At 40.2% G+C, this 27,737-nt stretch overlaps 3 protein-coding genes across 3 annotated transcripts in view; 1 reads left to right on the top strand and 2 right to left on the bottom strand.

Annotated features, from left to right (window-relative positions):
* The window catches only part of LOC137283420 (sodium-independent sulfate anion transporter-like), a 47,716-nt gene extending 41,980 nt beyond the window's left edge, over positions 1–5,736 (bottom strand). The window contains exon 1 of the mRNA XM_067814894.1: positions 5,620–5,736. Coding sequence (XP_067670995.1) covers positions 5,620–5,634 — 15 coding nt within the window. The 5' untranslated portion in view covers positions 5,635–5,736. The remainder of the gene's footprint in view (positions 1–5,619) is intronic.
* LOC137283421 (N-sulphoglucosamine sulphohydrolase-like) lies at positions 5,721–15,648 on the top strand. The gene is made up of 7 exons (XM_067814895.1): positions 5,721–5,944; positions 7,259–7,391; positions 8,285–8,418; positions 9,980–10,130; positions 11,203–11,441; positions 12,218–12,393; positions 13,253–15,648. The coding sequence occupies exons 1-7, from the start codon at positions 5,854–5,856 to the stop codon at positions 13,889–13,891; spliced, it is 1,563 nt and encodes a 520-aa protein (XP_067670996.1). The 5' UTR covers positions 5,721–5,853; the 3' UTR covers positions 13,892–15,648.
* A 1,129-nt stretch (positions 15,649–16,777) lies between these two features.
* Positions 16,778–19,613, bottom strand: LOC137284734 (uncharacterized). Its single transcript, XM_067816658.1, has 3 exons — positions 19,565–19,613; positions 18,008–18,105; positions 16,778–17,367 (listed from the first exon to the last, which is right to left on the bottom strand). Exons 1-3 carry the CDS (start codon positions 19,611–19,613, stop codon positions 16,792–16,794), a joined length of 723 nt encoding a protein of 240 aa, XP_067672759.1. The 3' UTR covers positions 16,778–16,791.
* Positions 19,614–27,737: the final 8,124 nt, after the last annotated feature.

Raw genomic sequence — 27,737 nt, 5'->3', positions numbered from 1 at the left:
ATCTAACCTCTCCAAATGGAGAAATCCTAGTATATTACTCCAGGACAAAAGATATTAAAGCTATAGAATTCCACTGGAATTTCTACACCGCATCTATACTAAGGAGGAATTAATGTTTATGAACTAACGATGATATTTGCTCTTTATGTAAAACTGACCAGGGAGACTTGTCAATGTGAATATGTAAAACAATATGGGAGAGTTTGGGACTATTTTTGAATAGTCCTCATAAAATAGGATTGAGACGCTAAACGTCTGTGTATGCCTTTCCACACCTTGTGTGCTAGCTGAACTACTAACATCTGTAAACTCGTTAATAAAAAATATGAGTTTAAACATTGAAATAATACGAGCAAGTCGGCCTATCACACCGCTGCTTTGCGAGACGCTGTAGATTTGTTTACTCGCGACTTGGAACGAATTTCACGTGCTTTTCATGCTCATGCAGAGACAATGAGGGTGAAAAGGAGAGAGATGCAAGTAAATGGATTTTTAATTAGTCTTGATCTTGAAATCTATTTAAATGCATGTAAAATCATTTATAATATAGAAAGAATACGGAAGCTCGACCGGAAATAGAGTATAAGTAATTATAAGTTATATTCATGGTTTCCTCGCTGCATCGGTAAATATTTCTACTGTTTTAGACATGGAGACGCATCGGAGGCCCCACGCCTAAACAGAAGGGATATTGACTGATACACATCAGCCTTTGCTTGTTTTGAATTTTACGTATGCACTACAAAACACACAAATACCTTTCACTTTTTCGCATTTTGAGTTTGCTGTCAGATACAGTCTCTGTAAATGGAGTTGCAGCAAATAACTGTAGGGAATTTCAGCTGAAGTTGAGATAAAATGTATCCGGTAACTGTTAGTACTTTTGACATAAATAAAGATACATATTTATATACACAGGACTCATACAACTTTGAACGGAACAGTTGAACTTAGAAACAACAATGAGTGCTGGTGTACGGTCTTGTGAGACAGGTGTTTGAAAAAGCGGCCGTAATCGTCTTCCCGCTTTCCTTCAGATTTTCGTGCTCTTTCCAAGTGTTAAACGTGAAATGCTGCACCAAGTTTTGGCCCATTCCGGCGCGTATTCATGGGCCGTCGGTGATAAAAAGAAGTTCCTATTTCCTTAATAAGCAGAAACTTGGGGATTTTGATGGCTAGTATTGTTTATGGTGATGTGTACACAGAGGCAAGCACTTTCGGTAGATATTTAAAGCGGTCTAAGCAGAAATATTAGTAAATTTGCTTCGCACTCTTTCCTTTCATTAGGGGGCACGTCTCAAACGTTGTGTCTTCGTTTTAGCTAATACAGTCTGTATCGCCATCAAAACGGTGTATTTCAATAATGATGTCGTTGCGTAGGGAGGTGCCTAGAGACAAAGTATGGCAAGTTTGAAAGCGGTAGCTGTTGTAGTTGTAGTGCAGCAGATTTTGGGAGCAAAGTAGTCAGAATTGGGCTGAAAAACAGCAGCAAAAACTTCAATCCCAAATAGCGGCCAAACGGTGCATTTTAGCGACTAGGCCCATACAGATGAAATTGTAGACATTTTGATTGCGCATCTGCTCAAGAAGTTTGGTAGTCATTGCAGCAGTAGTTTCGGAGATAATTGCATTTGAAATTGAAAATTTTGAATTAATTTTGATTTATCTCCCCTTTGCTATTGGGCCCACAGCCTAGAGATTTTAATGGGGAATATCTACACCTCGGTGCGCATTTCCCTGATTTTTTTCAAGCGATTCTGTCCACTGGTGCTCTTTGTAGCGCTGGAACAAAATACGGCGGAAAAATAAATAATAATAATAAAAACATCAGTAATTACAATAGGTCTTTTGCCTTATGGCAAGAAGCCCTAATAAGAAATTCGTTATTTTTGAGTTTTTCGGGGTTTTGACACTTGCATATGATAGCATGCCAAACAAACAATTTTTTTAGTCAAGGTCACCAAGGTCACGTGTCAAGGTCATTTAACTGGTTAGACACAAGAAAAAGCACTTTTTTTCGCGAGCTAAGACGACATTGTTATGACATCTAGGCTGAAAGGAATTAGTGTTTCTGCTTTGCCCGGACCCGCTGTATCATATGCGCTGGTTAGATTTGCTGACAAACTTGTCCGTTGTCTGTTCGTATGTCTGTCCGTTAAAATACTGTATCTCCATTATCTCGGAAACTATTCAATGTACGGAGTTGAGATTTTGCACATAGCATCCCCTTGACTGTGTGTATCAGTGCTGTAAAAATCAAGTCATTCGGATTTCAACTTTTGTTGCTATGGCAACCCCGATAAACGAAAAACTTCAATCCAAGATGGCGGCCAAACGGTTAGAGATATCGAATTTTGACCCCCGCCCAAAAATGTTCGCCTTCGCATGACCAAGCCACATGCAAAATATGGAAGCGATTGGATCAATAGTAAGGGAGTTATATGCTGTTTTATGCCGTTTTAGACGCATATTAGATTTCTCCAATTTTCAAAGCCACATGGCCGCCAAACGATGCAACTTTTGATGTACATGTAAGAACACAAAATGTTAAGCATCTCATGCTGATGCACTATGCCGATTTTCACGTCATTCTGTGTAAAAACTCTAGTAGCTACAGCGTTTCAAATGTACTGTCATAAGAATCTGAGGAAATCCAATATGGCGGCCAAACAATTCACATTTTGACATGCATCAAAGAACAAAAAATGTTCAACACATCAAGTTACTGCACACTGCAAGATTTTAGCTGCGTAGCTGTAATAGTCATGGTGCTGCGATTTTTTGAAAATACATCTGAGTTGAAAATAAACAACAAATGTAAACATCTCCATATGCGTAACTAAGCAAGATATCGCAACAAACTTTCACTTGCTACATAGTTTAGGTAGGTATTCTATATCTGCAAAATTTCAATGTTCTGCTGCCAAAACTTTCAGAGTTATGGATTGCGGAAAATGCGTACTTCACAAAATCTGCAAATTTCCTTTCAACAGCTTCAATCCAATATGGCGGCCGCATCACGTGACTTTTGATATATGACTAAGAACAAAAATTGTTCACCAGCCAAAAGCAACTTCAGAACATGTATTTCAAGTGTTGTATCTGCTACGTATGGCTTGCAAAAAAATTCAGAGAGAAGCCTGTTTACGTTTTTGTAGTCAACTTTTGAGCCGAAGTAGCATCCAATATGGCGGCCATCGAATCCACATTGTCGCATTTGACGATGTCGTTGCGTAGGGAGGTGCCTAGAGACAAAGTATGGCAAGTTTGAAAGCGGTAGCTGTTGTAGTTGTAGTGCAGCAGATTTTGGGAGCAAAGTAGTCAGAATTGGGCTGAAAAACAGCAGCAAAAACTTCAATCCCAAATAGCGGCCAAACGGTGCATTTTAGCGACTAGGCCCATACAGATGAAATTGTAGACATTTTGATTGCGCATCTGCTCAAGAAGTTTGGTAGTCATTGCAGCAGTAGTTTCGGAGATAATTGCATTTGAAATTGAAAATTTTGAATTAATTTTGATTTATCTCCCCTTTGCTATTGGGCCCACAGCCTAGAGATTTTAATGGGGAATATCTACACCTCGGTGCGCATTTCCCTGATTTTTTTCAAGCGATTCTGTCCACTGGTGCTCTTTGTAGCGCTGGAACAAAATACGGCGGAAAAATAAATAATAATAATAAAAACATCAGTAATTACAATAGGTCTTTTGCCTTATGGCAAGAAGCCCTAATAACAAAAAACACAAATTCTGAGCACTGTTAGGTTTGATATGAAATTCAAAAATAGCATAATGCAAAACCTTACCCACATATACATCAAGGTTTATGACCAATAGACCTCAAAGAAATCTACATTACAAACACCCACACCCACACCCACACCCACACCCACACCCACACCCACACCCACACCCACACCCACACCCACACCCACACCCACATCCACACCCACACCCACTCCCACACATGTTACTTAGCAAAAACAACCTTCACTTCATCAAGCTTTAACTTATAAGTCAAGGCTTTTTGCAAGACTTTTGTCCAGATTTTTTTAAGGCAAAAATACATTTTCCAGAGTTTTTAAGGTTTAGTGCCCTTTTACCATCCTTTTTCAAGATTGTACAAACCCTCCATTGTCAGTGTGTCAATACCGAGTATGACGATTTATTTGTAATATATTCTTACTGAAGAAGGACTTCATGTCATGGTTTGGGTGCTCTGGGGCCTAGTGTGCAAAAGTTCAAACACTTCAATCACAGACACTTTCGCTGTCTCAAAATAACATACTTATAAATTGTCCGATGAAAAGTCTCTATAACTGTCTTTATTGATACGCGATAAAAATGAACTGGTTACAAATCAAATTCACTTTTAAGAGTTCCAAAGACATTTGCAGGGACTGAGAAACAGCCAAGACAAGTTCGCCTTTACAGACTTGTGGGTAGGTTTAGGAACATTAAGTAAACTTTTGTTCTGCAACATAGATTAACAATGCACTAATGGCACCTTATAAATATTTCAGCTGGACCTTGATATTACAATGAGCAATGATCAAGGAATAATGTCACACCAACCAAATCACTGAGAATGACCACCTTGTCCATTTGGTTGCATCTTACTCCCAGTACACATTTGTGAGGAACAAACCCAGAATTCCATTGGACACTAACATTATCATAAGGTAGTAGACTTTACGGTGATGCAATACAATGGACATTACATGCATCAATAAGGATGCAAACACACATAATCTATCGTTTCCAGTTCCATAACTGTAACGCATTAGTTACTTATCCAAGGCTAGCTGTTGTTAAAAATAATGCAATGATATTCCTGCCTTCTATGCAATCTATGCAATGGGGATATGATGATGTGCCAAGCAAGTTCGCGAGAAAATGATTAACTATTCTAACGAACTGGAATAAAAAGGAGTCCAAAGGCTCTTTTCTCAAACTAAAGTAATCCAGACTTGCGGACTTTTACAGTTTTGCATGTTCAATATTGGTATTAGTTTTGGCAGTTGGGTGTGCTGACCTGAAAGGAACACTAACGTTAGTTGGTTATAAACTATAGATAAAACAATGGTATAAAGTGTGTTTGCTACAGTGTAGTTTAATGTATTTGTTTCTGGGTTGTATGACAGAGTGTGTCTACCTCTAAGCTGTAAGTGATAAATGCATAATAAATCCAGAGTAAAAAGATGAGAAAAATTTACCCTGAAAGTCACATTGTAAAGTTTACACTCTTTACACTGCTTTGATTGGATAAGGGGAAAATATGGGCCTAATTTACATGAACACACGCACTGCTCAAGAAATAGGTATTAAACACTGTATAACTTATCAAACTGGGATATTCATGAAAAAATATAAGAAAATCGAAAACAATGTACTCATTGGGAAATTTAATAAGTACAAGTATTCGAAAATATGTTAAATAACACTCAATTAGCAATTTTACTTCCATGGAATTTATATTTGGAGCCAGCTGTATACTGACGTTGCCACAGGCATTGACACAATCACTGACAGTGCCCACTGCTGTGCTATGAAAGTGACGTGTCGATGAAATAGCAATGAAACTGCAATCAATAATCATATGAAGTTGACAAATAGACTTACATGTGAGGAAAACATTGCTTCTGAGTTGCTTAAGATCCATTCGTACTGATATCTGGGACATCTTCGCCGCAATCAGATTGACCCCACCACTTAGTCTTGTCACATGAGAGTCATGTGACCGAGTACAACATGGAGGAAGTGGGAGTTCGGACTTTGTAGTTCTCGTGCACCATGCATGGTAACAGCTCTTGACCCACATATATACGTGTGGACGGATTAGATAAAGCTGAAAAAATGTATACTGCCACGGGATATGTCTTGTTTTTGAGTTTTGTGTTACCAAACGTGGTCAGTTCCAAGACAAGAAATGTTTTGGTGATTGTAGGTAAGCTTCGAACAGTATATCTCAGATCACTATATAATGGAATAGATATTATATGTGGTGCTTGAAGAGACCGCAGTGATTCTGCCTAATGTGACATGTGTATTTCTGAATCATTTGAAGAGAAATGCTTTCCACTTCTTTGTTGATGTCATCGCGGACACATAATACTTAGGCCCATACATGACAAGTGCATATAAGAAGACACCGATCTCCTAGTCATAACGCTTGGTTTGTATTGTAATCCAGTTTAGCAACCCGAGTCAGAGACCTGATGTATGTCAGTCACTGTGTCAGTGTAAACAGCTGATAGAACTAAAGTAAACTGCGATTTTCAAACAGAATTATGACTATGCATTTATATGTACTGCTCAGGTATGAATATTTTATTGATTTGTCACGCATTATCATGATAGAAGGCCAAACATTCTTTATTTAAACATCAGCTTCTTTATAACAGGATGCTGTTGTACAAAGCAGCCTAACCTCTACAAGACTCATATAAGGTGTGGCAGTTACAATCACCTTAGCACTAATATTGCTTTGTATACAAGCAGATAAATGTTTCATGGCTTGCACCACAGCCTTATTTAATAATATAAACCTAAAGTGTGCTTCTCACTATATATTTAGTCATTTCTTGTTTTCCCACAATAACCACATTTGAGGTTTTGTTTTGGAGGGACAGGTTTTACTTTTCGCTAGAAAGACCTCTTCCCACGTTTTACTTTTCGTTAGTAAGACCGCCTCCCAGGTTTTACTTTTCCTAACTTTATATGTACCTCAACATTCAAATGATACGTGAGTGTTTGAAATAAATTTATGCATGCTTCAGTTATTGTTATGTAGCTTCATTACATGATCATCTACATTGTAATTACCCATGATCATTGATGGTATATATGTTAGGGAAAACACTTCTCCTCACGTTTGTTAGACAATGTAAACCCATCGGGGTTGGGAAATCCCTCCCCCTCCGGTTTTACATAGTCTACCAAAACCTTGGAGGTGTGTTTTCTCCTATACTTATAGCACCTGGTTTCCATTCTCCATCTGTTCAACTTGTGGTGGTTTAACTTGTGCTTTAAATGCGTAAGAAGAAAGAACTGTTCTTATGATGCCATGGAAAGTTGTACTGCTCTTGAAAAGAGTTCCCCAGGAATGGGGCTGTCACACAGTTGGCATCTCTGCCAGTTTTCTTACTTGTCACTGGAATCAATAACAGCTGACTGCTTTCAGACCACAAACTCCTAGACATTTATGCCCAGCAGCTCGTATGTCTCGCCTTAATGTGTACTCTTTGCCTGTGTTTCCAAGGTGATGATGCAGGGTTTGAGACGCAGGTGTACAATAACGCGGTGTGTCGCACCCCGAACATCAACAAGTTGGCAACCCAGAGTGTCGTCTTCAAGAATGCATTTACTTCCGTCAGCAGCTGCTCACCAAGCAGGTATGACGCCAAACACACATATGTATATCACTCACCAGCACTTATATTCCCTCAATACACTCTTGTTAATTCACCAACACTTGTATTCATTCTTCGACACTTTATTCATTCATTGACACTCTATCCATACACTTATACTCATATTAATTCATCAACACTTATTTTCACTAACACTTATTTTCACTAACACTAATTTTCACTAACACTTATTTTCATTTCATTAACACTTATTTTCACTTACACTTATTTTCACTAACACTTATTTTCATTTCACTAACACTTATTTTCGCTAACACTTATTTTCATTTCACTAACACTTATTTTCACTAACACTTATTTTCACTAACACTTATTTTCATTTCACTAACACTTATTTTCATTTCACTAACACTCATTTTCACTAACACTTATTTTCACTAACACTTATTTTCACTAACACTTATTTTCATCACCAACATGTATGTTCATTCACCGAAATTTTTGTTCATTTTGTCAGTAATACATAAACACTTACCAAATATCAGAAACCTAGCAACCAACACATTCAGAGAGATATGTCATGTATATACATATGTATAAGGTCACTGACATTTAGACCCGTGAAGGTTTGGGGTAGACTAGACCTTCAGCAACCCTTGTTTGCCGTAAAAGGCGATTCTATTTGTTGTAAGAGGCGACTAACAGAAGGAGTGGTCAGGCTCGCTGACTTGGTTGACACATGTCATCAGTTCCCAAATGTGCAGATCAATGCTCATGCTGTTGATTACTAGATTGTCTGGTCCAGACTCCATTATTTACAGACCCCTACTATATTACTGGAATATTGCTGAGTGCGGCGTAAAACTAAACTCACTCACTGACACTTATGTACAGTCTTGTGGTGTGTATCCCAGGTCTGCCATCCTGACAGGACTGCCACAGCACCAGAATGGCATGTACGGCTTGCATCACAGCGTGCATCACTTCATGTCCTTCGACCAAGTGCAGAGTCTGCCGAGGATCCTCCAAGGAGCAGGTGTCAGAACAGGTGTGTTAGTGTCATGTTTGAAATACTCTAGATTTTCCTCCAAGGAGCAGGTGCCAAGACAGGTGTGTTAGTGTCATGGTTGAAATACTCTAGATTTTCCTCCAAGGAGCAGGTGCCAAGACAGGTGTGTTAGTGTCATGGTTGAAATACTCTAGATTTTCCTCCAAGGAGCAGGTGCCAAGACAGGTGTGTTAGTGTCATGTTTGAAATACTCTAGATTTTCCTCCAAGGAGCAGGTGCCAAGACAGGTGTGTTAGTGTCATGTTTGAAATACTCTAGATTTTCCTCCAAGGAGCAGGTGCCAAGACAGGTGTGTTAGTGTCATGGTTGAAATACTCTAGATTTTCCTCCAAGGAGCAGGTGCCAAGACAGGTGTGTTAGTGTCATGTTTGAAATACTCTAGATTTTCCTCCAAGGAGCAGGTGCCAAGACAGGTGTGTTAGTGTCATGTTTGAAATACTCTAGATTTTCCTCCAAGGAGCAGGTGCCAAGACAGGTGTGTTAGTGTCATGGTTGAAATACTCTAGATTTTCCTCCAAGGAGCAGGTGCCAAGACAGGTGTGTTAGTGTCATGTTTGAAATACTCTAGATTTTCCTCCAAGGAGCAGGTGCCAAGACAGGTGTGTTAGTGTCATGGTTGAAATGCTCTACATTTGTTAAGGCATGCATATGCTTGTTTCCATTATTTTAAAATGCATGATGAAGATTGACTTTGATTGTTTCTTCTAAAATCCCTTTTTTAACTTCAGGGCAAATTATTGCACTGAAAATGCTTTATAAGGTTCATAAATAATGTCCATGCAATAATGACAGTGTTTAGAAATATATTGAGTGATGTTATATTTAGCAGCGATATCTTTGTCTAAAGAATTATCAGTTTGTTTCTAACATCTTGGTCTGAAAGCAATGATTAATCCCATCTTTAAATATTGTTTTGTTTTTTTGTTGTTTTTTTTTTAACAGTTTATATGATTGGTAGTTTCTGCAATCAGAAGTGTTCACTATCGAGGTTGCATTTGTGTGGATTTTCTTTGAAGATTTAAAACTTTAAACCAAGGCTGTTAGGAGATGGCGCCAAATGAATTTAGAAAAGATCTAGAGAACCATGTAACCATATATTGATTATCCCCACAGCGTGTTTTGTTTGCATCCATCCACTCTTTTTCACACATTTGTCTTTTCTGGAGCAAAACTAAAAAACTGTTCAGTATTTATTCACCAAACTTGGCATATAGATTGGTGTGGTGGTGAACTGGTCCCTTTTGGTAGTTTTGAATTTCTGAATACAATATTGTTTCGTGTTTCCATGGCAACAAGTTTGATTTACTGAAATTGGTGTTGGTGCTCATTTTCGGAGTAGAACTTGAACTTCAATCCTCTAGTTCCTCTGTGTGCTACAAACTAACTAATACCATATTGATGACTTTGTCTTTTTGTTAGATTTATAATTAGTGTCATAATTTTTGTAAAGCTACCTTCCTTTAGAATTGTATGTGTCAGAAGTAGCTGCCAGAAGCACTGCCCTCAGGTGTGTTCATGTGTTCTGTGTGTCTGACTGCAGGAATTGTGGGCAAGAAGCATGTAGGTCCTGAACCAGTGTACCCCTTTGACTTCTCCCAGACGGAGGAGAACCATCCGATCCTACAGGTGGGTCGGAACACCACATTCATCAAGCAGTATGTTCACGAGTTCCTGGCCACCAATGACAGCAGGTGGGTGAAGAAAAAATGCAAACAGGCTACGAGTGTGGTTTGTATGCCACTTTTGGCAATGTTCTAGCAATCTCATGGCTGGGGATACTAGAAATTGGCTTCACACTTCGTAGTCTTTTATACCCAATCCAGGTCTTGCACGATAAGTGAATGCTTTAATCCCCCTACCCCCAAATATGCCTAGAAATTTTACAATATTACATTATGTTCATCTAACAAAACCAATACATCAGTCCCCAGATCTCAATTGAAGAGTATAATATCAGTGTGAAAGACCTGATTTTAATGAGATTGGGGATTTATATACACTTCTTCCCCCATGACATGTTCATACAGCCAAAATTCAGTAGTAGTGAAGTATGTCTATATCAAGTCAGCTGAGGACATTTACATTAAAATGGGCCCAACTGTACTCTCGCTTAATGTGGAGTATAGATGGCTAGAAGACTAGAGCAGACACAGCAGGAGACGTATCGATATTGGTGGCATTTTGAATGTTCAGAGCAGTATCCCTTTGACTAGATCCTGGTTGTAGCTTCATTAGTCCATTAAAAGCAGTTACTGCAAACCAGGGACACTGATTCCTGCATCCTATATGCATAAAAATTGACAATGATGCAACAAATTGATTAACGTGTCCACAGGGATGCAGAAAAAGTCGAAATAGTTTTTGTAAACATTTTGATTTTGTGTCCGCTGCTAGCCAGGTGCAGTATGATGGTCATGATACACAGTAATAGTAACTGAATTACAACAATTTTGCAACATAGTTTTAATAATAATAAGTGTCTTTTCCCCGCATTTCATAGTTCCAGACCCCTGAAAATTAAGAGTATGAGTCCGAGGGACCCTCAAATACCGGATGCGAGAAAATCCCTGCGCAAACAGAGTATCCACTTCGATAGGAATTCCATGTCCCACATTTGGATTCAAATGTCAAGGTCTGACCCAAGGTCAGACACCTTATCCACATGAATAAAGTGGCTGACAGAAGCAGCAAGCTGACAAGCTAAGGATGTCATCTCAATGATGTGTTCCGATGATACTGAATGCTTTGTGTTTTGAATTTCAGGCCATTTTTTCTCTACATTGGTTTCCATGACCCACACCGCTGTGGCAGCACCCAGCCTCAGTACGGGGAGTTCTGTGAGAAGTTTGGTAACGGGGAACCAGGGATGGGTTTGATCCCAGACTGGAAGCCAGTCAAGTACTCTCCAGACGAGGTAGTGGTTCCCTACTTTGTCCAAGACACACCAGCTGCTCGGGCAGACATTGCTGCACAATACACTACTATCAGCAGACTAGATCAAGGTTCGTAACTCCTGTGCAATAGACTCGGTCAGGGTAGATAACTCACAGACATATACAGCTTAAGAGTAGGTCACATAGGAATATACAAGATCAAGGTAGGTAACTCTTTGTAGTAACCAAGATCAATAATAACCAAGATAATGCTTGGCAGTAGACAGCATAGGGGTTAGTAACTTGGAAATAGACAAGTATAAGTAATCTCAGGATTACACGTTCTTAGTAAAGTTCAAATTCTAGTACTTTTTAGGGTGAGTCCCATCCAGGATTTGAACCCGCACCCACAGAGTCAGGCACCTAATCGCCAGCACAAAAAATCAGACGCCTAGCCCGCTCAGCCACCGTGCCTTCCACAAAAATGGACATCAGACAACTGGTAGTCTGGACAACGCACTTTGTGTATCCCTCTGATAAGTGTAAATTGGCATGGCTCTCATGGCCAAAAACTATGATTACACAATGCCACTTTACTAAGAAAGTGTAATCCCAAATATGACATATGTTACATTTTACCACTTTCTAAATGGCATCGTGTAATCACAGTTTTAGAGTAGGTATCAACTCCAATAGATTGAATGCCAGTATGTATCTCTTAGTGATAAACTAGATCATAGTAGGTAGCTCTTGGCTCTAGAAGGGAAAGACTCATTATCTCTTGGCTGTAGTCATGATCAGAAGAAGAAACGCAGGGCTGTTAAATATCTAGCAATGGACTTGAAAGAAGTGGAAGTCCCTAGTAGAAATGTTATTTGTTAACATTACCTGTCCCCACTGTGTAGGTATCGGGATGCTGATGAAGGAGCTCCAAGCGGCAGGCGTGGCAGACGACACACTCATCATCTACACATCTGACAATGGCATCCCCTTCCCCTCCGGACGTACCAACCTCTACAACCCTGGCATGGCTGAACCCATGTTGGTATCATCCCCGGCACACAGGGAACGTTGGGGACAGGTCAGTCACACTCTACTTCACAAAATTCTTTCGCAAATGTCAATGGTTTCTTACAAAGATACATTGATTTGTGTCCAAGATCATGTTTTTAATCTGCAGATAGATTAAAATGGCTACTATCAACTGGTCCTACTTTTTAATCAGAGGACACCCACGCACATCAACCATTGAGATCTGAACACTTTGAAAAATGTCAGGTATTGTGTTCCTGTTTATTGCCATAAGTTTGAACATGATGTTTATTTAGTTTTGGGATTCACATATGCATTCTGCACTTTATTTATTGTTTCTACAATTTTCAGTTTGTTTAACCATTTCTTTAAAACAAAACCTCTCAAAACACAAATTGTGCTCTGTAAACTTCATCTCACCTAAACGGGCTACAGTGAGTGTCCTGGCATATATGTGTCTTTATAATAACATATTTTACTGGTATCAGTATATTTTAGTGCTGTTTTTACTCTTCATTTCATAAGTTAGCTAACTAGCCCAGTGGGTGAAGCATTTACTCTTCCTGGAGACTAGGGTTTGATTCCCCACATGGATACAATGTGTGTAGCCTTTTTCTGGTGTCCGCACCACAATATTGCAGGATTATTTGTGCAGGCGGTATAAAACTAAAGCTCACTCAACATATGAATACAGTGTGAAGCCCATTTCTGGTGTTGCAACAGTGATATAACTGGAATATTGCTAAAACCTTACTCATTCCCTAATCCTTAATTTCTGTACAGAGAATGCGTAAATGTCAATGCAGGCATCATCTTTTTATGTGTGGTAATTGCTGAAATTCTAATCTGACGGCTACATAACCAGATGAGATAAACTGCTACAGAACTATTTCTTGTGTCTGTTTCAGGAGAGCAGTGCAATGGTCAGCTTGGTAGACATCGTCCCAACTGTGCTGGAATGGTATGGCTTACAGTATCCTAACTACGTCCTCAACCAGCAGCCCGTCAAGCTGACCGGTCGATCTGTCCTCCCCATCCTCCAGGTGGAACCATCAACAGGCTGGACTTCCATCTATGCTAGCCACGATCTGCATGAGGTCACAATGTATTACCCCATGAGAGTCATCCAGACGACCCGCTACAAGCTTATTCAGAACATCAACTTCAAGATGCCATTCCCAATCGATCAGGACTTCTATCTCTCACCAACATTTCAAGATATCCTAACCCGCACAAGACAAGGCCAGCCCTTACCATGGATAAAAACACTGCGGGAATATTATTACCGCAGTCAGTGGGAGCTGTTTGACCTTGAACTTGACCCGAAGGAAACCAAGAACTTGGTGAAAGATGCAGGATATGCAGACATCATGAAGCAGTTGCAGAAGGAACTGACACAGTGGCAAAACGTCACTGCTGACCCCTGGATCTGTGCCCCTGGGGGAGTTCTGGAGGCTACAGGGGCCCACAAACTCAACCCCCAGTGTATGCCCTTAGACAACATGCTAGATGAGGACATCCCACAATATAGGACAGAGGACCTTTAGTGTGTCCAGCAGCTGAACACATGACCTGACCGGTGGTGTTTCATGGTCGTCACCGTATGGCTGAAATATTGCCAAAGTGACTTTAAATTTTAACTCACTTTAACTCCATCTGTATTCTTGGGTTGCACAAAAGGGCTGAACCGCTTTGACACTCAACTTTGACTTTTCTTGCCGTAAGCTGAAATACTGTTCAAAATGATGTTGAAGCCAATTATCCTATGCATCAAGACCTGACTATTTTGGCAATGGAATCTGTGTATTCCATTATTGTATTTTCTGTTGTATGTATTGAAGATGTGAAATGTTTTCTGATAATTACTTCTCCGTGGTGCAGTGGTTAGAGTATCCGCCCATAGAGTGGAAGGTCACGAGTTTGATCCCCGGCCATGTCATACCAAGACAACATGAAAATATGCTACTTGTTGCCAGGCACTCAGCATTAATGGGTACAACAAGGACAGTTTGGCCTGGAGTCAGTATAATTTGTCTGAGTGGGGTAACTGCATCATGGTATCTCAGTGAGCTTAAACCAGTTTAAGCCTGGGCTAGTACGAGCAGCCACACACACATGCACATCGTCATGAGTGAAATATTCTTAAATGTAGCCATAAATCCCATTTCACCTCACATCTGATAGTTACCTATTAAGTAAACAAGTATGCCATCTTTAAAGGTGCCACAGTTAAGGTTAAATAGTCACGGCTCCCACGGCCGAAAACAACGATTACACAATGCCACTTTACTAAAAAAAAAGTGTAATCCCAAATATGACATATGTTACATTTGACCACTTACTAAATGGCATTGTGTAATCACAGTTTTAGAGTAGGTATCGACTCCAATAGATTGAATGCCAGTATGTAACTCTTTGTGATAAACTAGATCATAGTAGGTAGCTCTTGGCTCTAGAAGGAAAAGGCGCATTATCTCTTGGCTGTAGTCATGATCAGAAGAAGAAATGCAGGGCTGTAAAATATCTAGCAATGGACTCGAAATACTCTTAAATGCAGCCTTAAGTCCCATTTTGCCTCACATCTGATAGTTACCTACTAAGTAAGCAAGTATGCCATCTTTAAAGGTGCCACAGTTTGTTGAACAGTGTTGGTTTCCTTAGGAGTGCAAGGATCATGTGATGCTGAGGTCAAATCCACATCTGTCCAAAAACGGAATAGAAACAGCAAAATCTTTTTAAGAAACTCTGTCATATTGAACTTGGCAGGGATTCTCCAACTTCCCATATACTAATGTTGAGCGTCACTTACTCATGTACAATGAGAGTCTCAGAACTAGGTAGTTGACTTCTGTATGTATAATTTAACATAATTTGTTCACAGGAACACAATCATATGTAGGAATAATTCAATACATTGACAAGGTATTGAATACACATGTCATCGGTTCCCAGTTGTGCAGATCGATGCTTATGTTGTTGATCACTGGAGTGTCTGGTCCAGACTCAATTATTTACAGACCACTGCCATGTAACTGGAATATTGCTCAGTGCGGCATAAAACTAAACTCACTCACTCACTCACTCACTCACTCACGGTATACCATTATGAAGACTCTCACCAAAGAATAATTCATGGACCAAACTGTAAAGAACCTTTATTCTGGTTGCCATTTTGCTAAACAACCCTAGCATTATGACAGTCGTGAAGAAATTGGATTACAGTCACATTAGGCTCTTTCTTTACTCTTTCAGGTAAAACATACTCTTCTGCATTGTAAAATAGAACATACTGCATGGGATATATATACACACACACACACACACACACACACACACACACACACACACACATATATATATATATATATATATACATACATATACATATATTTGACAATGTACATAGTTGTTTATTTTTTAATAAATACAATTTAAATACAGTTGTATCGTGTGTGTAGATTTGTCTCTGGTCATATAGAGACTGGAGGTCAAGTGGTCATCAATTCACTGTGAATAAACACATAAGCATCACATGAATACATATGATAATTTACATACTGCACTTATAAGGTATGAGTAACTATACCACCAACATATGTTATGTTTTGCTGTGTCCTAATTTCTGACACGTCTTCAACCTTCATGGATGCCATGATGACCACCGCCAACTTGTACTGTTCGTGTGACTCAAAAACCGACCAATGAATTGGATTCATGCTCGTAAAATAAACATATAGTATTCGATGAAGCACTCATCGGCACGGGTTAATGAATCGATAATTTTGTGCACCTCCTTCTAGAACACCTGGCTGTTTCTTTCACTGGACACCTCCATTATGAGCTAAATGGACTGTAACCTGCCCCTGTGTAACTTGCCATGCATGTGTCAAGGCTGTGAGATAAGAGTTTAGTGGAAGGTCTTCTGTGTTTGACGTCTCCTCCTTTGCCTTCTGATGAAATATTGTATTCCAGAAAACGTATCAGTTGAGCTGCAGAACCTTGTGGCCATGAGCTGCAGAAAAATAGTCTGAAGGGTTAGTGTATCCTTCAAGATGATTTCACTGAAACCTTTGTTCTGTGCGATTAACTGAACACTGAACTGATTCCTGACGAAGAGAACATTGTCTCAATACATATAAAACATTCATCTCAAAGAATTCGGTCTGCTATCAAGAATATTTTCCAAAAATTCTTGGTTTCTTATTTTCTGCCACGTTTATTCTTTCAGTGATGTTTTAATAGAGAAATGTTTTGGCTAAATAGCAGTCCGAGCAAGTTTGACAAATCCACCCTTTGTTTTGTTTTTAACATTGTCTAACAAACATCCATCTCTGAGTTCATGATTGAGCAATTTTTCGAACAAGATCTCAGTACTAAATACAACCTTGATACCTCCACTGAGACTAGATTGGAGTTCCAAAAGTCTCGCCCCCCATATTCCATAGAATCATTGTAAAGAACATATTTTTGACTTTCCACATGCATAGTTTGAAGTTTCCTCCGAACCAACATGAATTAATGACCTTTTGCCATGATCAAAAGCACCTTCTTCGCCACTAAATTCATGAACCGTTTGTAACTTGCTAGAAAGGTCTTCACATCGTCCTGTCTTTTCATACTGTTGAGGATCAGTACATGTTCCTCGTTCTTCCAGGTTTTGTGGCAAGTGACCGGGTTCGGATGTTCGTTCTTGTGACTGCCTCTCGACTCTACGTTGCTGTGTCATTGCAGTGGTTGATGCTATTTTATGGGCCTTTTGTGTGGATTTTCTTATTATGGTTGTTCTTGATGATAAGGGGGGTCGCACAAGCTGGTCGTTTTCGAAAATAGGGGGTGGTAGAAGCCTGGAGAGACTGTACTTGTCAGCAGCCGTAGTGACGATCTTGAAGATAGAGATGAGGGAGTCACGGATACTGGGAGAACGATCACCACTGAGAAACAGTCTGGATGTCTGGCTCCATGACCAGACGACTTCATCATGTAGTTTCCAAAGAGACTGCAGATTTCCCTCTAGCTTTGTAACCTGTTAACCAATTATTTCCATATGGTTATTGATTATTGCAACACTCTTATAGAGTAACAAAACGTCTATATATTTTGTTGCATGATTAGGTTATTGTATTAAACATTAATTTCGGTTATCCATTTGTCACACATACCACCAATCGCTATAGTTCTGTACGATGCATCATATTCCATACCGCGGCACCTGTATCTTAGTAATAATTATGAAAAGGAGTGTATAGACCGTGAATAGGATCGATGAAAATACAACATGCACGAGCTCACTGGTGCTGAATAACTTCATTGTAAACAAAAGGAACAAACAAACGAGAATAGTTGAGTGAGCAATATTCCAGCTATATGGCGTCGGTCTGTAAATAATAGTCTGGACCAGACAATCCAGTGATCAACAACATGAGCATCGATCGGCGCAAGTGGGAACTGATGACATGTGTCAAACAAGTCAGCGAGCATGACCACCCGATCCCGTTAGTCGCCTCTTACGACAGGCATAGTCGCCTTGCAAGCATGGGTTGCTGAAGGCCTATTCTATCCCGGACAATGGTTGAACTGTGTTGATATGGAATTAATGTATTCTAACAAACAATTCAGCCTGATTAATGCCCATGCATAAAGCCACACAGATGACGTATTCTCACCTGAAGCTCGCAGAGAATGGAATTCCTCAACAGAAGCAACCAAAGTCTCATGTCGTCAAATTCTTCTAAGATTTCACCTCTGAACAAATGTTCCAGGTCTGGAGGGAAGGAAATAATTAAAATGAGCTGTCTGTGTGTATATATGTCACAATCAGATTGCGAAATCAGTCAATGCATGAAATGGCTAAGTAGGTCAGCCATTTCCCGTCATTTTGTGTAACAACAATATAATTCCAAGCTTCCAACAATATAATTCCATTTCATCTATATGTGGTGGACAGGGGTTTGTGATGTAGGACTGCTCTGGACACAGCAAGTGTCAAACAAACAGGTGTAAGTGCTTCACATTCAAGCTGAAGTGCAACAGACGCTACACAATAGTTTTAACTGCTAGTGACAATAAGTGATGCTGATATTGTGATCCACTTTTATAGATTAAGCTATTAGGTGAATTTCGTGGCGTGACTGAAAGATATTGGTTGTTCTTACATAAAATTACGCGAAATGGCTGACTCTCTTTGTCATTTCACGAAATGACTGATTTCATAATCTGACTGTAACATATACACACAAACATACACTTCCACTCACATAAATATATACTCAGTGTATGTGTAACTAAATGAAAATGAATGACAGAATCGACAAAATAATAATTACACTTTAAATTTGGAGTGACATACACATTATCAATGGTAATAACAGGCCACGGGTGATAACCGAATGTACGTTACGTGAGGTGGGTACTAGTTGATACGAATTCGCTTTCAGTAATATCACGACGGAAGACACCAGAAGTGCTCTTAACATAGTGTACCCTTGTGTGGAATCGGACCCGGCGTTTGATGTGACTAGCGAACGGTCCAACCAAACATGAACATCAAACTGGCATCCATGCGTGAAGGATTGAACTCGGGTCTTCCGCGGGACAAGCAAAAACTCCAACCACTAGACATTCTCAATTATTTGATCAGGTTCTATTCAGTCCAAATTAACAATCCATATTGACTAGCAATATCATGTTTACATGGACTCGGTGGTTTGCGGAATCAATCCGTTTCCATTTATGTGTCTTATATACTTTATATGTGTCACGTAGCCCTGTAAAGGACGGGCAGTTTTTTCACTCATGTGATCCAGAAGATTTTTAAATACTATGTAACCATCTTAGTAACACAATAATAAATAATTTCTCTCTCTCTCTCTCTCTCTCTCTCTCTCTCTCTCTCTCTCTCTCTCTCTCTCTCTCTCTCTCTCTCTCTCTCTCTCTCTCTCTCTCTCTCTCTCTCTCTCTCTCTCTCTCTCTCTCTCTCTCTCTCTCTCTCTCTCTCTCTCTCTCTATTACACTTCATCGCCCCATTATGGTATACGACAATGGCGCTTTAAGCCAAAGTCGATAGCAAGGCATATACTATAGTCTTTATCGACACACTGTCATTCTCGAAATACGATAACTGGAAAATCATCGTGTTATCCAATTACAGTGGGATCAGGTTGTTATAACGAGACACAAACAAGATTACAATGACAAGGATTACAATGATACAAAAACCTTACCCTGCCTGCGTCTGGCACCACGAAGCCAGTCTTCTCCGCAATATGTCATAGTCGCCAACAACCAGACATTTCTTGTACTGACTCACTTCCCGGTTGCCATGTTCGCTGTGGTGTATGTGGAAACTGTCAATCGGAATTCAATACTATCGATCCGACTGAACCACGTTCCCACAGGCGTATGTCGCTTTGGGCTTTAACTCTCTCAATTCCATTAAAAATCACGTAAATATGTTTGCGCTGTAATTCACATGTAAATACTGTTTCAATAACCTTAAACGTTCACACAAATAAACAAGATATTCAATTTGCGACCACTGAGTTTATCACAGTGCTCGTGACTATAGTCGTGAAAATGTTCTGTCGTGTAAGCGTCCATTTAGCCGCATTCTCGATTCACAATAAGTGAGCTCTATGTCCTTGTATCCATTAGTCTACGTAAGTTACTGGCCAGGTTTACAGCTCATCAATAATCATTTTTTTGTCTCTGAATGCACTGAATATGTCACACACTGAGACCCTACGGTCCTGGGTTCGAATCCCGCTCTGTCCTGTTTCTAAGGTTTTGTCTAAACCATACACGTGGCTGGAGTTTAATTAAAGATGTGAGCTTTGGAAACCAGCAACTTTTCTCTCACATAAAGCTGACATACCATGTACGAAATAAAGACACACTGCGCTTTATCACGACAGCAGCCGTTTAAGCGATAAAAGTGGTGTGTCGGTCACCATAATTAATCTTACAGTAGGACTCTATTACACAATTTATAACTGATAAATAGTTTCTTTCTTTCAGCTCAAGTGAGTGAGATTTGACACCACCTTAGCAATATGCCAGAAATATCAGGGGAACACCCCAACATGGCTTCCCATATTGAACACATTCGGAGAAATGAATCCAAATTGATTGAAATGTCATTACATAACACAACTGATGAAGTTCAGAATGTAAGTCAGTAAGCTGGGTTAAATTTATGACGATATCCATAATTTTATTTTAAGAATATGTTATATAATACTCACATATTGTGCAAAATTAGCTTGTTGGGGTAACATAACACTGCCCCATCACGACTGCGAAATGTGGCACACGTCATACGACCATCTCCGTAATTACCCGAATGGTCGCGAAACGTTTATGGCTACAGTGACGTCACAAACACATGACGTCATAGACAGTCTAAATGAGAGGGTGATTCACTAATCAACGCGGCACTTTGTTCCTCCCCAGTTTTCACTATTTTGCATGTTCGACAATATGCCTAATTTCAAGAAAGTCATCACCGGCGTGGCACTGACTCGGACAGGTAATATAAATTCCCGATTTTGATAATAAATTTATTGGAACATTCTGTAAAAACAAGTTTTAACGCAAGGGTTTGGTAAACTGGCAGCAATGGCGTGTGTAAGAATTTGTAAAGTATGCTTCTCGCTTCATATATGAATCTGAAATATGACAACGCCGTTTTGTTCGTATTCGGCAGGCGGACACATTTGTGAATAATGTAATTCATCTTTGTCTAATAGCCATTATTATCTTCATCTTTTGTTATATCTTTAGCCTCTCCAAACATGAAGTTCTTTTGCACAGTAATTGAGACTGCATGATTCTTAAGTGTTTGTCTACAGATCGTTAAATTATAAATATTTTTTTCCAACCCCAACACCACTTTTAGTTGCGTAAGCGTATATTTTAATTATTTTGTGAAACGTTATTTAATCTTCAACATAACATTTTATGGTTTTAATGATTACGTATAAGACGTTGACTCTTCCAACGGAGATACGGGATCGATTCCTCACATGGACACAGCGTGAAGCCCATTTTGATCTCCCCGCCATGATATTGCTGGAATTTTGTTTGCCTGACCATCCAATTCAAGCTGCCGTGGATAAACACCTGTAGATATTTCTGACTGATGGTAGCTAAAATCAAAACAAAGACTAAATGGTCGTTCTTTTTTTGTATTTTCCTTCCAGCGTCTCGGAGCGAGGCAAGTCATGATGTGCAACAGCAGATAGACACCTTCCGTTCAGAGTTGATGCTAGCACTGTGAGAGGATGCAATTATAGCTGTAATTTACTTCCAGTCTCCCAGGGCGGGACAAGTCATGAGCTGCAGGAACGGGTAGATAACTTGCGTTCAGACCTTATGTAACGCTGTGAGACTATAGTAATTACATGTATTATATTTTACTTTCAGCGTCCCAGGGCGGGACAAGTCACGAGGTGCAAGAACGGGTAGATAACTTGCGTTCAGACCTTATGTAACGCTGTGAGACTATAGTAATTATTATATTTTACTTTCAGCGTCCCAGGGCGGGACAAGTCACGAGGTGCAAGAACGGGTAGATAACTTGCGTTCAGACCTTATGTAACGCTGTGAGACTATAGTAATTATTATATTTTACTTTCAGCGTCCCAGGGCGGGACAAGTCACGAGGTGCAAGAGCAGATTGATACCATGCGTATGTGGCTGGACAAGATCAAGGCTTCCGCAGTCTCACAAGACAAGGTGAGTTGTACAGAAGTGAGTTTGGTTTTACCCTCAATGTTCATGAATATTACCATGGCGTCAAACACCGTAAATGGGCTTCACACATTTTACCCGTGTATGGAATCAAACCCAGGTTTTCTTCGTGACCAGATAACGCTCTTACCACTAGGCTACCTCACCGACCCTCAAAAGGTACATGAAAACTCTCCTTCTAAACAGATACATAGCAGTGCGCGGATGACCTAGCTGTCTAAGACGCCGCCATTCTCAATGCACTGTTACTAGATTTATTTTAAATTTATTCCAACTTTTTTATTTGTATGAACCAGTGAATATCCGGATTAGAATTAATCTTATGGAACTCATGCTTGTAAGAGGCGACTAAAGGATTTGGTCGGTCAGGCTCGCTCACTTACTTCACAGACATCATCGTATCCCAGTTGCGTAGATCGACTGCGACGTTAAAAAACTACACACACTCCCCACCCCCACCCCTCACCCCTCACCCCCCACCCCCACCCAAGCGCCCGTACATACACACCCCTCCCCACCCCCAACTCAATATTCCCTTTGAATCATTGCAGGCTGTAAAAAAGACTGAGGTCTTATAAAAATCAATGTTTTTCTCTGTTCCAGGAAGAAAGTAACATCATTGAGAGAAAGAGGCTGTTTCTTCTGAAAAGAGAGGTCGATCACTCCATCGACCTCGTTTCCAAACTCTGCCTCCTCTCGGGTCGTTCTACAACTGTCCAAAGCTCCTTGCGAAATGTACACAGAATCGTCCACAGAGTTGCTCGTCAACTCAAAGCGCCCCAACACCTTCCACCGCCAGTCTACAAGCAAGGAAGGTTCATCCAGCCAGGGAAGCTCCGGCGCTTTCTCAGCCGAATGTACAAGCGCTGTAGTCGAAAAGCGGCATTTAAAGCTAGGAAAGAATCAGAGTCCAATAATCACGAAAGGTTGCTTGCGATTATCCGTGAGAGAAAAATACCAGAGAAACCAAACCGAAGGTTTCTATACAGACACAGAGATGTAATAGCCAGGCTTAGGGATAGACGTGGAAGTCGGATCCAGACTAAGAGTCTCCGTCGTGTCTGCCTAATGTCCGAAGTACCGGAAGAAGATGTGATTAGTCAGAATGACCGGTCAACAACTGACCTTTCCGGAGCGTGCCCATCAACCTTCTCCTTTGGACGGAGTGATTCTACTCATGTTTTTCTTTCAGAACAAAGTTCGTCACAAAAGCTTTTGGCAGTGACAGAGTCCTGTAGTGACAGCGATACAGCTGAAGAAGTCGTATTGAAAACAGAAACTGTCTCAGACACATTACCGGATGGCAACAATGCTGATGAAGCATCTGATCCTGACCCTCGACCCGTGCGGTCGCCCAGGGCAACCCTCCCTCCATTACAGATTTCTTCAAGGTCAACCAGGTCAACAGGTCTAGGGCCTGGATCTCCTGAAGCTGGCGCCCTACCAGCGCTCCGTGTGTCTCCCGTTCTACCACCGCTATCACCAAGGTCGACCAGGTCATCTGTGTCGGGACATATACGGCCTGAATCTCCTGAAGGTGATGTCTTACCAGAGCTCCGTGTATCCCCAGTTCTTCCACCGCTTTCACCAAGGTCGACCGGTACACTAATCAATGTCAAAACCCTGTCAACCAGCCCAACACCTGGAACCTCTGAAGTTGATACAGAACCAGTTAAATCTCCACTAAGGGTCAGCTCTTCCCATCATCTTCCTCCTGACGAAATGACATGTGAAAATCATACCACGAAAGAAATTGCATCACATTTGGAGATTACTAAGGTCAGTACAACTGAAGAAGTTTCTTCTGAAGCAGGTCCACTGAGGATCAGATCTCCTAGAAGATCAAGCCTACCGCCACTGAAGATTTCTCCACGGTCGACAGGAAAACCAAGCATACCTGTGGTCAGTGAAGTAGAATCGGACATGGCATCAAAGCTTGAACCCATTATCGGTCTAGGAGCCCTGTATGCCCTACCGCCAATCAAGACGACCAGTGCGGGCAACGGTGCAGCCAGCAACTCATTCAGCACCGACGCTCAGTCAGAAGATGGACAAGTGCGTGATGCCGATGGATATATGGTTGTGACGTCCTCTAGAGACACTGCATCTCGGATGTCACCTGATCAGATTTGCCACTCTTCCGTGGCAGTGCTAGAAAACAGAATGAACACACCAAAGGAATCCATTTTCGTCCGTGCATGGCGTCACCTTAGAGGCATCTTCTGCATCAAAAAAGTGGCACCAATATAGACCAGTGCGGCGCATAACTAATATATCCCGTGGGATCATAAGGAGCACAAAAGAAAGTTCATTTGGCACCTTGCATAGATGAGAGAACGATTTTATCTGGGACTCATGGGAGTAAAACATTGGTGCAATCGTTAGATATGACGCTCATATACAAGTAAAACGTCACACACGTGCACACGTCCGCACGCACACACACACACGTGACCTAGTGAGCAGTATTAATGGTGTATACTAGTGTATATTAATGGTGAACAGTTGCACTATAAACCTTTGACTGTTTCTCCTGACTGACCTTTGAATGTTTCTCCAGTACAATCATGGGATGAATCTTTCAACATATGTACTATCTTAAATACTCAAAGTGGCATGCTTTACGTGTAGGTGTGACTAATTTATCTTTTGTGTTTGCCTGCAAAAATGTGATTTCGTTTGTGATATGGTGATGTGTGTGTTTACAATCTTGGTTCTCGTGTGCATTCGCCCACAACCATGAGCACACATTTAAGAGCACACAAATGCTTTCTCTTTTCCCACAAGAACAAGTGTGCTTTGTCTTTTTCTCTCTTCACACAAATACGTTCCCTTTTTCTAAAAGCACACAAATGCTTTCTCTTTTCCAACAGGCACACAAATGCTTTCTCATTTCCTACAAGAACACAAATGCTTTCTCTTGTCCTACAAGCACACATGTGCTTTCTCTTTTCCTACAAGCACACAAATGCTTTCTCTTTTCCTACAAGCACACAAATGTTTCCTACAAGCACACGTGTGCTTTCTCTTTTCCTGCACTTACGCGTGTGCGTTTCTTTTCCTACAAGCACAAGCTTTCTCTTTTCCTACTGGCATCTCTTTTCTTAACCGTCTTTTCTGAGAAATGTTAAACACGTTCCACCAGTGTGATATCAACTTTCACGTTAGTGGGCTGTAGTGTGTTTGTATGATATCATGTGCATGTATACGTAAACACACGTGTTTGATGTCAACGTGTATAACACTACCAATAAGTCGTCCGTCGTTTATAATTTATAAGAACGCCAAGTTGACTCAGGAAGAATACCAGAAATTATGTGAAATTGACCTACGCCATTCGAAATGAATTTGAATGCAATAATCTCTATGTAACATTTTTTCGGGTTTTTACGTGGTGTGGATGTGTGCATTTTGTATTCACCAAATTCTCTTATACAGTGAATAAACGTTCTTTCTTGAAACAGATGTCGTGTTTCATTGGTTGTAAATCAGTCTTAAAGACTTAGTGTTTGACGCTTTATTCAGAACTAGCAATACGGTAGCTGGATAGCGGTGGTCTGTATATAATCAATGAGTCACCAGTCCCGAACACCAGTCTATTTAGTGCCATTATACAAAAAGGCTTATGCTGCCGGGGACGTGCATTCTTTATACTGACCTTAGAAAAACAGCATAACTGTGATAACATTACAAAGATCAAATCAGCGGCGGACATACAGATCCATGCAAGCATTCTGACACTTGACTTATAGCCTTACATGTTAATTTAGTACAGCATAAATAATTTTCATGAATTCAATTTTTGTAAGACTCAAGTCTCTTTTGCAGATTTCTGGGGAATCATCCTACCTACAATCACATAATTTCTGTTTAATTTTCCGTTGCGTATTTATCAAATGGAGACAATTTAATCAACGCTCCAAAGTCGGCTATAAACAAACACCAACGCATTCAAAATACGGCTGCCAGGATCGTGTCTTGCTCCAGGAAGTATGATCACATAACCCCAATCCTTCGTACCCTCCACTGGCTTCCAGTACAACAAAGGATAAGCTATAAGACCATGTGCTTTGTGCTCCCGAGGACCTCGGTGACTGTATCGTACCATATATCCCGGCTTGGTCTTTGAGATCAGAGTCCAAAAAATTGCTGACTATCCCAGTTACCAAAACAGTTTCCTATGGACAGTGATCCTTTTCATTTGCAGCTGCGACTGAGTGGAATCAGTTACCAAAATACATGAAAGACTGTGACACTTTCTCTCTGTTTAGATCCAGACTCAAAACATATATCTGTATAAGCAAGCATTCTGTGATGAGTCAAGTCAGTGAACTCTTGGACTGTGCTCTTAGAGAATGAAATAGTCACGGAGTCATGCGCAATATAATTGAACTATTGTTATTATTATTATAATGTGTACAGTCCCGTGAACTCCTTTAACATGGCGGCCTATGGGGTTGTGCATTGTGGAGCAATACGTAAGTTGATAAATGTGTTGTCGTTAATTATATGGTGGTCGGAAAATTGAACTTAAATTATGTGCGCAGAACAGAGATGGTTTCCAATTTGCCTGTCAAATTTTACAAAGATCCACCCTAAACTCACTTCATAGAAATTATTTCTGCTACACTGAAATAACATGTAAGTCCATGGAAATTACGTCAAGTGTCCAAATACTTTTTGCCCGGGTCTGTATATGGTCTGAAGTGATCCCGAGTTCCACTCTGAAGTTGGCGGTTGGCCAGGCTGTCGAAGGACCGGTCTGCATTTCAAACTTGGGTTACAACATGCAAAACCAAGAGAGGACTTTTGAGCACTTAAATCCCGAGAGGTCTTAAGTCGCCGCACAGACGGCTCTGCAGAAACAATTTCATCACTTTCAAATCTTTATGATTTGGACATTTATTTTAGAATTTTTTGGGGTCATTTCTGAAGGGCAGTGTCTTTCAGCACTTTTGTAGTACGTACATATTCGTGTGATGTGTACAGACATTGTGCTTACGCTTTGATAAAAATTGTCTATTTTGTCATATCGTAAATACTGACACGTTTATGATAACTTGTGCTGCAGAATGCAAATGCAATATCAGTGTAATTATTTACGAACGATAAATAATACAATAATGTTTGAGGAATCATTAATTCGTTTCAGAACAACCACAGTTCTATTCAGTTATGTCTATTTTCATACACGATATATTTTAGTATACTCGCCGCCAAAAGAAACGCGAATAGTGTGAAGTGATGACATTGACAATGAGTGAAAACGTGGCTTTTTTCCTACTAACTTTACTTTCTCAAGAGACAATGATAACTCGGAAGAAAACACAGGTGTGCTTATTCTACACATGACATGGAAATCCAGTCACTCAATATGTAAACAACCTAACGCATGTCTGTAAGTATTCTCCTTAAAAGGGAAACAAACGTTAGCGTTAGTAACGGGTGTGACCTCCATTGGCATCAGCAACAGCTCATGGATTTGGATTCAAAACTCACAACAACAACAACATCAACAAACAAACAAACAAACAAACAAACAAACAAAAATTCACATACGGATTGGCAGAGACCATATACCGGTATATGGTCTCTGAGATTGGTCATGACACCGAATCAAGACACTTCACAATGAAAACACTTGAG

This window comes from Haliotis asinina, chromosome 5 (assembly GCF_037392515.1).
Source record: "Haliotis asinina isolate JCU_RB_2024 chromosome 5, JCU_Hal_asi_v2, whole genome shotgun sequence".
Classification (NCBI taxonomy): domain Eukaryota; kingdom Metazoa; phylum Mollusca; class Gastropoda; order Lepetellida; family Haliotidae; genus Haliotis; species Haliotis asinina.
Note: the sequence above shows the minus strand (reverse complement) of the source record. Positions and strands in the feature narration are given on the sequence as shown.

Bases quoted from the DNA above. Each gene is read 5' to 3' on its own strand.
- LOC137283421 (XM_067814895.1), top strand. From the start codon at position 5,854: ATGTATACTGCCACGGGATATGTCTTGTTTTTGAGTTTTGTGTTACCA. The intron at 7,392-8,284 runs GTATGACGCCAA...TGTGTATCCCAG, and splicing joins AGCAGCTGCTCACCAAGCAG to GTCTGCCATCCTGACAGGAC. The intron at 8,419-9,979 runs GTGTGTTAGTGT...GTCTGACTGCAG, and splicing joins AGGAGCAGGTGTCAGAACAG to GAATTGTGGGCAAGAAGCAT.
- LOC137284734 (XM_067816658.1), bottom strand. From the start codon at position 19,613: ATGACATATTGCGGAGAAGACTGGCTTCGTGGTGCCAGACGCAGGCAG. The intron at 18,106-19,564 runs GTAAGGTTTTTG...CCTTCCCTCCAG, and splicing joins TGGTGCCAGACGCAGGCAGG to ACCTGGAACATTTGTTCAGA. The intron at 17,368-18,007 runs GTGAGAATACGT...ATTGGTTAACAG, and splicing joins CCATTCTCTGCGAGCTTCAG to GTTACAAAGCTAGAGGGAAA.